The 14,433-nt window shown below is 63.2% G+C and overlaps 3 protein-coding genes across 3 annotated transcripts; 1 reads left to right on the top strand and 2 right to left on the bottom strand.

Annotated features, from left to right (window-relative positions):
* Positions 1-138: 138 nt before the first annotated feature.
* Positions 139-3,525, top strand: VTJ83DRAFT_2403 (uncharacterized protein; the record flags this gene model as incomplete). The annotated part of the gene is made up of 1 exon (XM_071008670.1): positions 139-3,525. The coding sequence occupies one exon, from the start codon at positions 139-141 to the stop codon at positions 3,523-3,525; it is 3,387 nt and encodes a 1,128-aa protein (XP_070868943.1).
* Positions 3,526-4,023: 498 nt separating this feature from the next.
* Positions 4,024-8,246, bottom strand: VTJ83DRAFT_2402 (uncharacterized protein; the record flags this gene model as incomplete). The annotated part of the gene is made up of 2 exons (XM_071008669.1): positions 4,024-8,079; positions 8,235-8,246. The coding sequence occupies 2 exons, from the start codon at positions 8,244-8,246 to the stop codon at positions 4,024-4,026; spliced, it is 4,068 nt and encodes a 1,355-aa protein (XP_070868942.1).
* Positions 8,247-9,110: 864 nt separating this feature from the next.
* Positions 9,111-10,109, bottom strand: VTJ83DRAFT_2401 (uncharacterized protein; the record flags this gene model as incomplete). Its single annotated transcript, XM_071008668.1, has 1 exon — positions 9,111-10,109. The coding sequence occupies one exon, from the start codon at positions 10,107-10,109 to the stop codon at positions 9,111-9,113; it is 999 nt and encodes a 332-aa protein (XP_070868941.1).
* Between the last annotated feature and the right edge of the window lie 4,324 nt (positions 10,110-14,433).

Genomic DNA, 14,433 nt, shown 5'->3' with positions numbered 1-14,433 from the left:
AGGCACGTCGCCTCTCTCCCCGCCCCCCTCCTCCCCTCCGCGCCCACCGTCTGCACGTTGCCTTGGCGATGCTAACCCCCCGCCCTGCAGCAACACAGCGGCGAGCACGGAAAGTCCAAAGGCACCGGGCGCCGCGCCATGCTTCCTGTCCGCCGCATCAGGCCGGACAAGGAGCCCGTTCCGGGCTACAGGTTCCACCACGTCGAGATCAGCAAAAACGTCCTCGCCCTCAACTCGATGCTCAACTTTGTCCCCCACCTGCGCGACGTCGACCCCAACTCCGTCGAGGAGCAAAAGTACGCCGCCTGGCTCATGGACCTGGAGAACCTCGACAGCAAGTCGGGATTCCAGATCCAGAACCGCAAGGAAAAGATGGAAAGGCGGGTGCGCAACGAGTTCGCCGCCGCGTTGGCCCCCTATCTCGAGCCGTGGCTCCGCAAGCTGGCCATCGACGGCTGCACAAAGTCCACCCTGATCCGCTACATGGCGAGCCAGCCGCAGAACGAGGATGCCATCACGCCGCAGCAAAAGACCAACCTGCTCGATACCCACGGCGACACCGACTCGCCCCACGCCGCCAGGGCCGCCAGGCTCTTCACCGAGGCCTTCGACCGCGTCTTCAACGCCGAGGCCAACCCGAGGCGCGTGGCCCTGCGCGACATCCTGCTGCTCGACAAGACGGTCGAGCCCATCCTGGACAACAAGCGCGCCAAGGACGGGCCGGGCTCCCAGAGGCCGCGCGACGAAGCCCTGATGCAAAAGGTGTCCGAGACCCTGGGCAGCTACTCGGCCCTCGGATGTCTGATCTGCTTCAGCCATGACTGCGAGCACGGCGAGATCGAGAGAGACAACCAAAAGAGGTGCTTCTCGCTCGAGGAGATCGGGGGCCTCGCCCCGACGCTTCGGCGCAAGTGGGCCATGCAGCTCGAGGCGCAGCAGGCGAGCGAGCCGAAGGGCATCACCGGCCGCGCCGCCCACCAGCCGTGCCGGAACGAGTGCTACCGGCTCTTCAGCCCGGGCCCCGAGGCCGGCGTCGAGCCGTGGTCGGAAAACGAGGTCGGCCTCCTCGAGTGCATGTTTGCCGCGGTGGGCTACAGCACCTCGTTGACGCCCCAATGCTTCGTCGCCGCCGTGCTCGGGCGCCCCTGCTGGGACGTCCACCGCAAGCTCGGCGAGCTCGAGCTTTCCCTGCCGCACGTCGAGCCGCGCGTCCCGAAGAAGCCCAAGCCGGTCCCGTGGTACGACCGCAAGAAGAAGCAGCTGCTGGGCGATTGGCAAGACGCCACCATCACCCACGAGCACGCCGTCCGCGAGCTGTTCGCCCCGTGTCACCACGACGGGCCATGCACCGCCGACAACGGGTGCCCTTGCGCCTCGGGCGGCTCGCACCCCGTGCTCTGCGAGCGCTTCTGCCTCTGCACGGCCGAGGACTGCGCCCTCAAGTTCACCGGCTGCGCATGCCACTCGTCCGGCAAAACCTGCCTCGTCCGGCAGAAGGAAGGGCGGCCGTGCATCTGCGTGCAGCTCAACCGCGAATGCGACCCGGTGCTGTGCAAGGGCTGCGGCGCCAAGGAGAGGGCCGACCCCGAGAACGCCTACGACGAGCAGCTGCACGCGACCGGCTGCCAGAACGTCGCCATGCAGCGCGGCGTCCAAAAGGCGCTCCTGATGGGCAAGTCGCAGCTCGAGGCCTGCGGGTACGGCCTCTTCGCGGCCGAAGACATCGCCCAGGACGACTTCGTCATCGAGTACACGGGCGAGCTCATCAGCCACGACGAGGGCGTCCGCCGCGAGAACCGCCGCGGAGACGTGTTTGACGAGGAGAATAAGGTGTCCTACCTCTTCACCTTGCTCGAGCAGGAGGGCATCTGGGTCGACGCCGCCATGTACGGCAACCTCAGCCGCTACATCAACCACGCCTCCAACAACTGCAACATCATGCCCCGCATCATGTACGTCAATCATGAGTTTCGCATCAAGTTCATCGCGCTGCGCGACATCAAGGCCGGGGAGGAGCTGTTCTTCAACTACGGCGACAACTTCCCCAACCTGACCAAGAAGCTCGTCGAGCGGAACGATTTGCCGGGCGGGAAACGGAACGGGGGCGCCGGGCCGAAGCGCAAGGGCGCCGGCGGTCAGGGTCCCGCCGCCCGCAAGTCGACGTCCAGGGCCAACCGCGAGAACGTCAACGACGCCCCCGGCGACGACTTCAGGAACGGCGGCCCGCCCGTGCCCGACGACGACGACAACGACGACGACGACGACGACGACAACGGCAACGACAACGGCGACGATGACGACGACGATGTGGGCGACGAGTGGGCTAACCGAACGCCGAGGCGTCGCAAGAAGCGGGGAGGCAGGCGGCCCGGGGCCGGCCGTAAGAAGAAGCAGCCTGTGCCGTCTGTTGATCCCCCCGCCCCTGCGAGGGTCACTCCCGGCTCGGGGCGAGACGAGGCCAGCCCGAGCCGGCAGCTGCGCACCGAGAGCCGGAGCGCCCAAAAGGCCGTTGCTGCCGCTGCCGCCGCCGCTGTCGCCACTTCAGCGACTACCACCACGACGGCTATCGGCACCACAACCGCCACATCCAGCCTTTCCGCTCCTGCCTCCACCGCCCCCACCGGGCGCCGCACAACGAAGCGCTCGTATCTCGCCATGCTGAACCCCGGCCTGAGCCTCACCGCCACCGGCCCGTCCGGGGAGCTGGTCAAGAAGCCCTCCCGCCGGGGCGGCGCCCGCCCTGGAGCTGGCCGTAAGCCAAAACACCGCCCGCCGGGTTTGCTGAAGGCAGGACAGAAACTTGCTGCCGCCAAGGCCGGTCAGACCAACAACGGCAGCAGCAACAGCAACAACAAAAACGACAACGCCAAGGACGGCGATGGCAATAACAACAACAACAACACGAGCAACGACGACTCCAACAAGGACACCCCAACCATCAAGCCCGACGAGGCCGAAACAAAAGCAGCCTCGACCCCAACGCGAACCACACGATCAGGGGCAGGGGTGGTAGATCCTAAAGACGCAACAACAACCACCACAACAACAACCTCGGCCTCGCCCTTACTAAGGAGCAGCGCCAAAGGGACCCCGCCAACCTCCTCCTCCACCACCACCACTGGCGTCGGTAGGAAACGCAAAGCAGCCGATTTAGACTCGGCCTCCAACACACCCAGCACGTCTAACCTCCGCAGCCACGCCGTCTTCCGGCCGATCGATGACGCTGTCGAGCTCAAGCCGGGTTCGGGATCCTCCGCGCCGGGGGCGGTGGAGAGAAGGAGCAGCCTTCGGGGGGCGGGAGGTAGAGGAGGAGGGACAACAGCAGGGGGGCCGAGCCACCAAAGCCAGAGCAGCATCGGCAGCGGCAACGGCAGCGGCAACGGCAGCGGCAGGGCAGAAACCCCCGGCGGAAGGGCGGGATCCTCCGGGGCCGGAGAGGACGAGGGCGCCGCGGGAGAGGGGGCGGCGGATCGGTCGGCCAGGAAGAGGCAGAAGCCGCTGAGGTATCGGAACGAGGAGGAATAGGTCTTCTCGTGAGCCGGGGCTCGCTCCGGTTGAGCCCCGGCTCGAAGCTCGTTCCGGTGCCGGGTTGGTGGCTCTGTCTGGGAGGATGGACGGCGATGGTTGGTGTTTGGGTTTGGGGAGTGGTTCATCTACCCTAGCTGGACGACGCATGGGGTGTGTGAGAGGGGTTTGTTTCGTTGCATCTTTCTCGCGAGTGAGATGTGGGAGGGGAGGGGGGGATGAAAGGGGGGTTGTTGCCCTTGGTATGCGATCTTGTCTGCCTGTTTTATATAGAAGGGGGGGGGATAGGGTGTTGCTGTGCGCGTCTGGTTCTGTTGTTGGCATGCGGGAGAGGTTGGTGGTATGATCTGGCGTCCCTCGGGTGCTTGGGTTTCGTGACAGTACAATCAAATAATCATTGACTTCACAAGCGTCCTGGTCTCCTTACTTCATTCCTTGTTTTTTTGTGCTTCTTTATTGGTTTCGATCTACCCATCTCATCTCGTCCATGAGACGAGCCTAGCTCGCGGTAGTGACATTCCACATGTCCACGCCCACGCCGCCGACCATGAAGGTCGTCGTCGTGGACCCCGCTCCGGATGGAACGACCGTCATGTCCCCGGCGTCTGCTACCGGGCAGTACCGGTTATCAAGCAACGCCACGCGCATGTTGTTGTCGTTGTTATCGTTGTTAGGCGCGCCATGGCCGTTCTCCGGCCCGAGGCACCTGCTCCGCTCGGCCCGCCATAGCTTCACTCGCTGGTCGTTGCTGACGGTCGCGAGGTAGGCGACCCTTGCCATCTCACGCTGCTCGGCACCTCCGCGGTCGCCCGCAGCGCGGCCCGGCAGCAAGCAGAGCCCCGTGACGGCGGCGGCGTGCGCGCCGCGGACCCGGTGCCGGGCCAGCACGACGTACCGTTCGCTCTCGCCGTCGTCCCCGCGCCGCGGCCGGGCGAGGTCCAGGAAGCAGAGCGCGTTGTCGTCGCCTCCCGTGGCGACCAGCCACCGGCTGGAGGCCGCGGTTGCGGCGGGCTCCGCCGGCGACGGCGCGGGCTGCAGGTCCAGGCTCTTGATGCTGCTCTGATGGAGGCGGACCACGAGCGCGAGCCGGAACGTTGCGGGGGCGGTCTTGTTCGCTTCGTCTCCCCCGTCAAGCCCCGGGCCGGCCTCCCACACGCCCACGTGCCCATCCGTGTACGCCACCAAGGCGTGCACGGTGCTGCTGCGGGGGTCGACGTGCAGGTGTCTCACCTGGAAGGGACAGGCGCCCGTGTAGCGGCCGCGGCACAGCGGGCGGAAGCGGCCGTTTGTTGAGGGAGCGAGCTGCGAAGAGATCGGTGGCGAGGGCGGTGGGTTGTCAGCAACAACCCCCAACCCAGATGCGTGCCGAGTCGGCGTCGACGTTCTCCCGTCGGCGGACGGGGGAGTGTAGATGTAACTCCGAACCGTTGAGTCTGACAGGACCATGGTGACCAATATCTCGCTGCCCCCGTCTCCCCGTCCGGTTTCTCCGCCTTCGGATGGCTGGGAGGTCCAAGACGCAACTTCAAAGTCCACGATCCTCAGATCCTTGCCCGGAGGCGGGCCCTGCCCGTGCGCCCGCTGAGGCCGCCGTGTCTGCTGCTGACCATCCTGATCGCCGTCCGCGTTCCGCTCCTCTCGTTCCCAAGCCGCCTCGCGCACCACGGCGAGCGCATCATACGCGGCCGAGCCGACACGCGAGATGCGCCAGGCAAAGAGCTCCTCGCTTCCCGCGCTGCTGAAGAGATACTGCACGGGGGGTTGTCCGGGTCTCGCTGCTGGAGGATGGCGGAAGAAGCGCAGCGTCTGGATGCCGGCGGAATGTCCTTCGAGAGTGGCAAGAGGCTCGAGAGATGGCAGAGAGGGAGTGGTGAAGGCGTCTCCGGCATGGCTCCTTGGGCCGTGGTGGTGGCGCCAAAGGCGGATCGTGGTGTCCTCCGCCGCCGTAGCGACCAGGACATCGCTGTTCCCTTCGTCTCCCGTGCCGGCGTCTGCCTTGTGATTGTCAGCCGCGGCCGCGAACCGGCATGCCGCAAGGGCTTTGATTTCCCGCCCGTGGCCCCCCGAACGCAAGATCCGCTCCGAGGCCGCGCTCTGCGACACGACGCGCAGCGTGCCCGCCCTGGAGAAGACAAACCGCGTCTGGCCGGGATCGTGGAGGCGCGAGACGGTAGCAAAGGGCCGGTGAGCGCCGCCGCAGGGGGTGCTGGACAGAACCGAGCGGTCCGAGTCGTCATAGACGACAAAGTTGGGCCCGCGGAACCCGTGGAGGATGAGGTGCGACCTGTGGCGAGACTGGCGGTGGCTCGTGGCGTCGGGCGAGCTGGCGTCGCGGGCGGTCGTGAAGAAGGCGGTTTCCAACGTGTTTAGCGGAGGGGAGATTTCGTGCTGCAGATCGAGGCGGAGATTCGGCGTGTCTGAGAGGGTGTAGATGCGGTAGCGGCCGTCGCGGCAGGTGGTGAGGAAAGAGGACGTGCCGCCTGGGATGGGCACGATGCAAGTGACGGCGTCCTTCGTCTTGCAGTCCTTGCGGAAGGCGGCGACGATGAAGTCTCCGGTCGCCGGGTCTCGCGAGTAGGCCGTCAGGGATCCCGTGCGGGAGCCCAGGATCAGGGTCGAGCCGATGAAGGCGGCCGCGGTGACGATATACTGTTCCGGGAGCCTGACCTTGCACGGATCCGTGGTACAGCTGCCCGTGGACGGATCAAAGTTCAGGAGGACGGCGTGATCCAGGCCAAGGATGTTGGCGAGAACCGTCCAGGGTCCCTCGTGCGTTGCGGCGGCGGCAGCGGCAGCGGCGTCAAGCAGGACAATGTCCGAGACCTTGGCCTCGAGGTCTGCAACCTCGCGCATGCCGTGGCCTCTCCTGAACAGGTAGATCTTGCCGGAGGCGCTGCCGAGAACCGCGGTATCCCTTGCCGGGCTCTTGATGACGTTGTATGGCCCGAGGTCGGCGACGACAGCGTCCGGGAGTGCCACCTCCTCCCAGGCGAGAGGCTCCCCCATGGTGGCGAGGAACAGCCTGCCGGACGCCGTCACCGCCAGGACCGTGTCCGACAAAAAGGCATACCGCTGGAAGGCCGGCTTGGCGCTTCCGGGCTTGGGGGCCGCCCCGTCCGAGCCGGCGTTGAGGCTCCGAAGAACGTCGTCGAAGGCCAAGCTGAGGTTCAGGTCTTGATAGACCCCGCCATCGGCCGCCGCCGGTCCCCTTTGGGCCCCGATCCTTCCGGACATGACAATCCTACCGTCCGCCCCGCCCGTCGCGACCAGCGGCTCGACCTCTTCTCCCCTGTCCAGGACGGCGGCCGACCAGATATTTTTCCCGCTGTGGCAAGCGCTTGCGTCGCAGCGGCGCAGCGTCCCTGGCTCGCGGCGGTTCGTTTCCGCCGCCCACCGCTTCAGAACCGCAACATCCAGCTCCCACCTCTGCCGCGACGCGTCCTCGCCGAACGAGAAGATCTCAAGCTTGCCGCCAGGGCCGGGGAGGACCCTCCCGACCTTGACGTGCCAGATGCGCGAGACGTGTCCCATCGCCATCGCCACGCACCGCGCCGAACCCCCCTGGCTGTCCTCCCCGGCCTCGGCGAGCTTGTCCCTTCCAAAGCCGGTCTCTCGAGGGCCATCCAAGAACAGGCCCGTCTCGGCGGTCGGCTCAGCCCTGCCATCGCCGCGGCTCCGCTCCGATCCAGGCCCTTCTTGCGCGTCCCCCGCCACGGAAACATCCCAAACCCTCACGGTCCGATCATCGCTGCAGCTCACCAGCAACCGCAGCGCCACGCCGGGAAGGACCTCGACCGGCTCGGGGACAACGCACACGCCGAATACGGACCCCTCATGGCCCGTCAGGACGTGGAGGACCTCGCAGCAGCGGCTTTCTCGGCCCGGCCGTGACGTCTCGCGGTGCCGGCGCCACCTCCAGACGACGATCTCGCCAAAGACGGTGCCCGCGGCGACCAGGACGGTGGTCGCATCGTCATCCTCGCTCGGCGCGTCCAGGCTGAGGTGTGCTGAGTAAAGGATGGGCCGAGAGGGCGAGGTCGGCGGGCCGAATGCTATGCTGCTGCTGCTGCCGTTGCGCTCCCCCGAGGCGAACAAGGGGAGGATCTCGTTGTGCGCCGTAACGATCACGCCGCAGGCGCCTTGCCCCCGACCCCGCGGGAACAGCAACCCATCATACACCCAATCCGGTGCCCTGCACTCGACGGGAGCGCGCGGCGTCTCCCCCCGAACAAGGGCGTGAAGAGAAGCGCCGGGAAGGAGGGCGACGGAGTGGCCGCCCCAGAGAAGGACATCTTCTGCTGTCCTCGTCGTCGTCGAGCCATCGTCGTCCTCCCCAACGCTGCCGCCAGGAAGAGCCGGTCCGACGCAGATGCCGTGAATGGGCTGCGAGTCAAAGATCTTAATCTTGGCCACAAGGCGCGAGGTCTGCACGTCAAAGACCTTGAGCCAGACGTCCTCGCCGGCGAGGAGGAGGGCTCGAGGTTCGGGGCTCGAGGGGTCCGCCTTGTCCGACAGGAAGGCGAGGGCGGTCACGGGGCTGAGCGCATAGCTGTGCTGCAGCCTTGGTTGGGGCGACTACAACAAGAGTTAGCCACTGGCTAGAGGCAACGCAGTATGTCTTATGATATTTTCCCTTGGGAGCTTGGGAGCGGTTGGAGAAAATCCAAGGGTTACTCGAGGCTCGGGTTCTCTGAACAAAACAACTCTACCTTGTGAGCCATAGAGGCTTGCTGGTTCTTGAAATAGAAAAGCAAACAGAGGGGTATGCTAGAGTAGTATCATGAATCCAGGCCCCTTGGGGAATATTCTCATGGTGCCAGCCCTCCCTTGCGATGATGCTTCTTGGTTGATAGATGATGAGCGGGTTTGTTTGACTCATGAGAGGGGTGACAAAATTGTGTATTTGACCCTAACCCTTGGCCTTGCAACAACACCAAGAGAAGGGAGTAGGACAGAAACGTACGGACACTGCCCTTTGAACAAAGGCAACCAAGGAGGTAGGCAGAGGCAAGTGATGGAGTTTGAGGTTACACTATCTGGTTACTTGTTCGTCGCGTGGCTGGCAGTTTACCAAGCCCAGAGCCCAGCAATAGAAGGGGGGTAAATCTTCAGGGGGGTTGATCTTCTGTCTCACTTTTCAAAGAGACAAAGAGCAAGGAATAAGACAGCTCTCTCAGCTCTCTCAGCACACTCAGATACATGTCAAAAGAAGGCTCTCAAACTGACACGGTGAACATGCCAAATTCCAAATCCTATTCCATTCACCAAAAAAAGGAGAAAAACAACCCAGCCAGGGTATCAAGGCAGCATTCGCGCCCGACATCTATGAAGGGAGTTCTGTCATCATCATTCCAAGAGAGCCGCCGTCCATCCGGCTCCCCCGTTCTTATCAAGATCAACTCCCCAACGCCATACTTATGCTGTGGTCTTCCCAAAAAAAAAAGAAAAAGAAAAGAGAAAAAACATTAATAACCCAACAAACATACACACACGCCGAAAAAAAAAACAAGGCACACTGCAACCCTGTAACCCTGTCACGTTGTCAGGGCCGCATTTTCTCTCCCCTTCACAGCCACCGCAATCGCTCAGGCGCGGTGCGAGTACGGCTCGTAGGCACCGCCGTGATAAGACTGGGGCGCGTCGTAGTCGGCGCGAGGGTACTGCTGGCCGTAGGCGCTGCTGTAGTCGTTGTTGTTGAAGCCGTTCGGGTCGCTGAGGCGCTGGTAGCTGGGGGTGGCGGGTCCGGCGAGGCCGCCGAGGGCGTACTTTTCGCCGCCGGCGGTGTCGCGGCTCCGGCTGTGGGAGCGGCGGTCGGGCGCGCAGCAGCAGATGGTGAACATCCAGAAGAGGGCGGCGCCGGCGGCGAAGAGCACGCCGAGCCAGACGGTGGCGAGGAAGCGCGTGTTCATGTGGGCGTCGAGACCCGCCACGGTCTGCGTCGCCTCGACGGCGCCGACGACGATGGCGGCGGTGGCGGTGGCGAGGCCGGCCGCGGCGCCGACGGCGAGGCCGGCCACGAGGGCGATGAGGAAGGTGGCGCACGAGAAGGCCCGGCTGCAGTTGGCCAGGAGGCCGAAGAAGAGCTCGACGCCGAGGGCCACCCAGGCGACCATGAAGCTGATCTGGGTCCAGCGCGAGACGGAGCCAAAGGCCCTGACGGCGTCCGTGATCTCCTCGGGGAGCGTCACGTTCATGCCGGTCGAGGTGAGGATGTTGTTCCAGTTGTTGGTGGTGTTGTTGAGGGCCTCGGCGGCCCAGTCGTAAGCGGCCGGGATGCACTCGCGCTGGCCGTCCTGCTTGGTGTAGCAGTAGTTCCAAGGGTTGATGTCGTAGACGTTATACAGGCCAAGGTCGGCGGCGGTGAGATTGCGCGCCCCATCGCGCTTGTTGTTGTTGAAGACCTCGCCAGAGATGATGCTGCTGACCATGTTGGGCGAGATGGAGAGGTCGGTGAGGTTGAGGCTGAAGTTGTAGAGCGACTTGTCGAGGACGCCCGACAGGCCGCCCACCAGCATGGCAACCAGGGATGCCAGCGTTAGGCAGAACGGCACCAGCACGCAAACGAATCTCCCAAAGCTCGCCATCGCGTTTGTCGTATGTCCCCGTTGTTCAAAAAGCAGGTCGTGTGAAGGCAGCAGGAAGCCCGAACGGATCGATTAGGGTTTTCAACTGCTGTCGAGGTACTTCGTTGTAAGGAGGGGGAGGGGGAGGGGCAGGAGTGTAAAGACCCCGCGCTAGGTAGGTCGGTGGCTGGATAGACGGTGGAAAGGTCGTAGGAAGCGATGGCAACAGAGGAACGAAAAGCCCAAGTTTCCGCGACAACAAGGCAGGACGGGACGCCGAGATAAATAAAGGCTTGGGCATCCGACCACAAGAGAGCCAAGCCATTCCACGTTCTGCAGCTGTTGCGTATGCTGATTCCACTTCCCCTTGGACCAAGGAAGGCTGTGTGTGCGGGCGGAGGGTGGCGCAGTTGCCCGGCCGCAACGAAGATCCGCCGACCCACTTTGAGGGGTCCTCCAACCAAACGGGACCCGGGACCCAAGGAAACCCGACCAACCGAATCAAACACCAAGCCGTGCGTGCCCAAGACGGGCCCGGCGGGCCTCCCACTTCGCGTCTTCCCGAAGCCAAGCGTTGGTGCGTGTTCCTCGACCGTCGGCCGTGGCGTCCAGCAAAAGAAACGGAACGTCCCTCTTGAGCATGGCCTGTCAGAAAACCCCGATCCTGACCGTCAGCGGGACTGGATTGGCCGACGAGCGGAAAGCATCTGCCTATGTACCACGGTATTCTAGTCAGCAACCTCCCCATACCAGGTGTCTGAGGCACGAAGAGATGAACTCGGAGCCTGCTCCTGGGGGGGTTCTACGCTGGCACGCCCGAGTGTCGGCAACGGGGCCCGATACAACATTCCGTTTTCCGTCACCTCATCTAGCAAGACAGCAAGGCAGCAAACGCAAACCCCACGCCGTTCGATGGGCATGCATGGTCCTCCAGCCCGCGTTCGGGCTTGTGGTTCGGGTTGGGCATGGGCTGTTCAGTCCCAGCCGCACGGGGCTGGTCTGTCGCCCTTCAAGTGAAGACCTGATGCAGGGATCAGGCTCTGGGTTTGCCCACCATCCCAGAGCGGCAACCACGACGAAAGGCATTTTTTTCATCCAACTTGCGTTCGGCCCGTCCAATCGCGCCTTTTTTTCATGTCTTGAATGCGATTCTTGTCATTGCTCATCAGAGGGAGAGCGCAAGAGACGAGACCTAAGCTACCGTACGGAGAGGCAGCGGTTACCTAACACGTCGGATTCATTACGGCGTTGAATTTCCACGGAGCGATTCGCTGGTGCATAGCGGATAACAAGCCTTTGCATAGCCTTTGGACGCTGGGGGGAAGAAACAAATGCCTGGCCCAGTGCCTGGTACGAGCTCCCCTCCGGTGGAGGTATCTACTGTCGTATACCATAGTACTGTGTACGCAGTAGGCAGATTGGCATGCATCTGAACCGTACCGTGTTTGCAGGGCAAGGATCAATTGCGGGTGTTTCAGCTAAATAATGCCACTTTCTTCAGCCGACGACAGCATGACTTGCGAAGCCACCCGCGACGCGTGCTACCATGTATCGCACGCAATACACGCTCGTTCCTGGATCCGAGGATCTCGTCAAGACGGCAGCGCCACAGCCCCAATCTTCATTTCTCCTGGGCAGAGGCTCGCGGACTAGCAGCGGCTCCCCCTGTCTTGAACGCGCAGTTGGGTGTTACCGGCGGTGCGACCACCTGCGTGGCGGGCATGACTGTGTACGCAGCACGCAGCCTCAGCTTATTACCTACCAGGTACCCCTCAGGGCTGAGCGTGGGAGCATGGATCTTCCATGCCTTCTGGGATTTGGGACGCAATCCCCACCTCCATCTCGATTGGCTGAGACGGGACGAAATCGGTGATTGCCATTTGCTTTGCGATTTCTCGCAGAACTGTCTCCAAGGCCCCTTCTGTTTCATTGTCCTTCCCGTGCAGAACCGTTTCGAGTGCTTTGAGTAGCAGTGGGGCTGGAGCGGGCGCGGGGTGGTGGGTGGCTTGAGAGGGGGGCGGGCCAGATAACTAGTTACCAAATTTGGAGCAGAAGGCTTGTTGGCTTGTTGTGTCTTGCGCCGAGCGGCCGGGCACATGCCAGACAGCTCCCGTGCATGATTGGCGAGCGGTGTGTGATGAGTCCTGGTGCCTGGCGGAGGGAGGTGGGCAGGATGGAGAATCCAAGAAGCTCAGCCGCGGTGCCAAGCGGCGTACGGTGACGTCGACACCAATCCCGACCCGGCCGGGCACTCACCCGCCCCTCCTCGCGCTGGAGATCTGGCGGTGGAACCCCGCGCTGCCGGTCGGGGTAGGATGCTGTGTCCGTCCATCCCGCCGCCGCCTTGCAATGGGGTGGCGGCCGGTTCCGGGGGCTCCGGGAGCTGCGGGCGCTCGGCCGACACAGCAGCGGCCACGTTGGTTGTTTGTTTGGCTTCCTGGCCTGAGCGTCAGAGGCTTCGGAAGCGCTTCTTGCGTGTTCTGTCCTGTGTCGACGCTCGCCAAGGGACTCGCGCCGCGGGCCATCCGGCACCAGAGGCGCACATAAATGAGCGTCTGTCGTGGACTCGAAGCGGCCACAACGCGCCTCCGGGCCGTCTCCGCTCTCTTCCACGTCTCGCCGGCGGCATCCTTTCGATTCTGGTAACCCGGGCAGACGGGAAGCCGGGCTGGGCACGGCGCGACGAACACGACGGATGGCTTCTGTCCAAGGCTCGGGGCCCTGAAGCACACGCCGCGAACGTGCCGAGGGGGAAGAGAGGATCGATCGGCTTTGGGTGATGGGTCTCGGGGAAACTTCACCGCTTTCGTGGTCGTTTTCTCGAGACAGCGGTCATGTGGCCAAACAACGTCGTGGGTAGCTCGGAGATGGTGCATCGTGCATGCCGGCCGAACCCTGGAGCGAGTCAACAGACGATCAGGGGCGGATGCATTGGCCCAGCCGTGCCACGACAGGAACCGATGTTTGTACGACATGGATGGTCGGCAGCGTTGTACATGGGAAACTCGTGTCTTGGTGTTGCTTTGGTGTTTCCTGGGCGACTGTGCTATTCCTGGATCGGAGCCACTTCTGGCTGGTCATGACGAACCTTGAACCTGGATTCTGGGGTTGCAAGTCGAGCAAGCCCGTCAACCTGACCTGGCGGAGAGCTCCCAGGCGGATATCCCCGTCTGTCTCATCCCTCTTGTCTCACCCCTCCTGTCTTGCTTGAGCGTGTCTCATGGCACGCTGAATGGAGACCTTTTTGCGTCCTGTCTCACCCAGGCGTTCCCACTCGTACTACGTTCCATAAAAAAATCAAGTATGCCGTCAGGTTGCGGCCAGGCAGGTTTTCTTGTCGACGCCCAGAGAGACCGGACGCAACAAATCTCTTCCCAAGAGGCTACTAGGAAGCCTTCCCTTGAGATGGATGCCCGGCGGCCTTGGATTGGTAGAGGTGGATCGAGTCTAGACCTTTCGCCTGAGATCAGGTGCCGCCGGTCAAATCCAAGAGGTTGGATCTGAGCCCCACTTGTTCAGAGAGGATGCAGCACGTGCCGTGTGCTACGACCGTTCGTTCGCGGCTTCCATGGAAGGTGTTCTGCCAACGGAACAGCAGGAGCAGGGCAGCCTTGCCGGCAAGGCGCTGGCTGGCCTGTTCAACACAAAACGCACCGGAAGGCGGCCTAAAGGCCGCCTTCTTGCGGGAACGAACCAGTTCCATGATGCAAACTTTTGCCAAGGGAACGCTTGCATTCCAGGTTCCTTGCCCCGTTGGTGTGGCTCAACATTGCTCCAACTGCTGCCTCACCTGCAGCGGGCATAGGTCCTCTTCGGCCATCTTGGATCTTCAAAGTTTCAGGAACCTGGAAGTCGAGGTTCCTCCTCGGGGCTTTTCTCGCATCTCAGCCGTGACGGCCCGCCCAGGCCGCTTTGAATACCTAACCCCGGTCCTTCGAACTGCTCCGGACCCCGCCAAATCTTCTACCCCCCCCCCCCCCCCCCCGGGGATACGCGTTGCCCCCAAAGTCATCATCGGTATCGCTAGCCGTACCTAGGTAGGCAGGTTCCCAGCGCCAGACACCGCCCAAACAACAGCAATCCCATTCCCCAACCGCTAGCCAGCCTGCGATACCCTCTCCAGCCCACCACTCCTCTCCGGCTCTCTCTGTGCATCGCATCAATTGGGTTCCCTCATTGCCCCCTCGACTTGTTCCATCGTCTGCGTGTTGATTGTCAAAGTCCAAAAGCCCTGGTGCCAACGCGCAGCGGCAGGCAACAACCCCCCTTCCCCTTCCACGGATCGACACACCGACCTCGATCGGGACGCCCGGCCGTGGCCATCCAGCTCCCTCGGTGGCAATTC

The sequence above is a fragment of the Remersonia thermophila genome, chromosome 2 (genome assembly GCF_042764415.1).
Source record: "Remersonia thermophila strain ATCC 22073 chromosome 2, whole genome shotgun sequence".
Lineage (NCBI taxonomy): Eukaryota > Fungi > Ascomycota > Sordariomycetes > Sordariales > Chaetomiaceae > Remersonia > Remersonia thermophila.
This window is presented reverse-complemented; position numbering and strand designations above follow the sequence as displayed.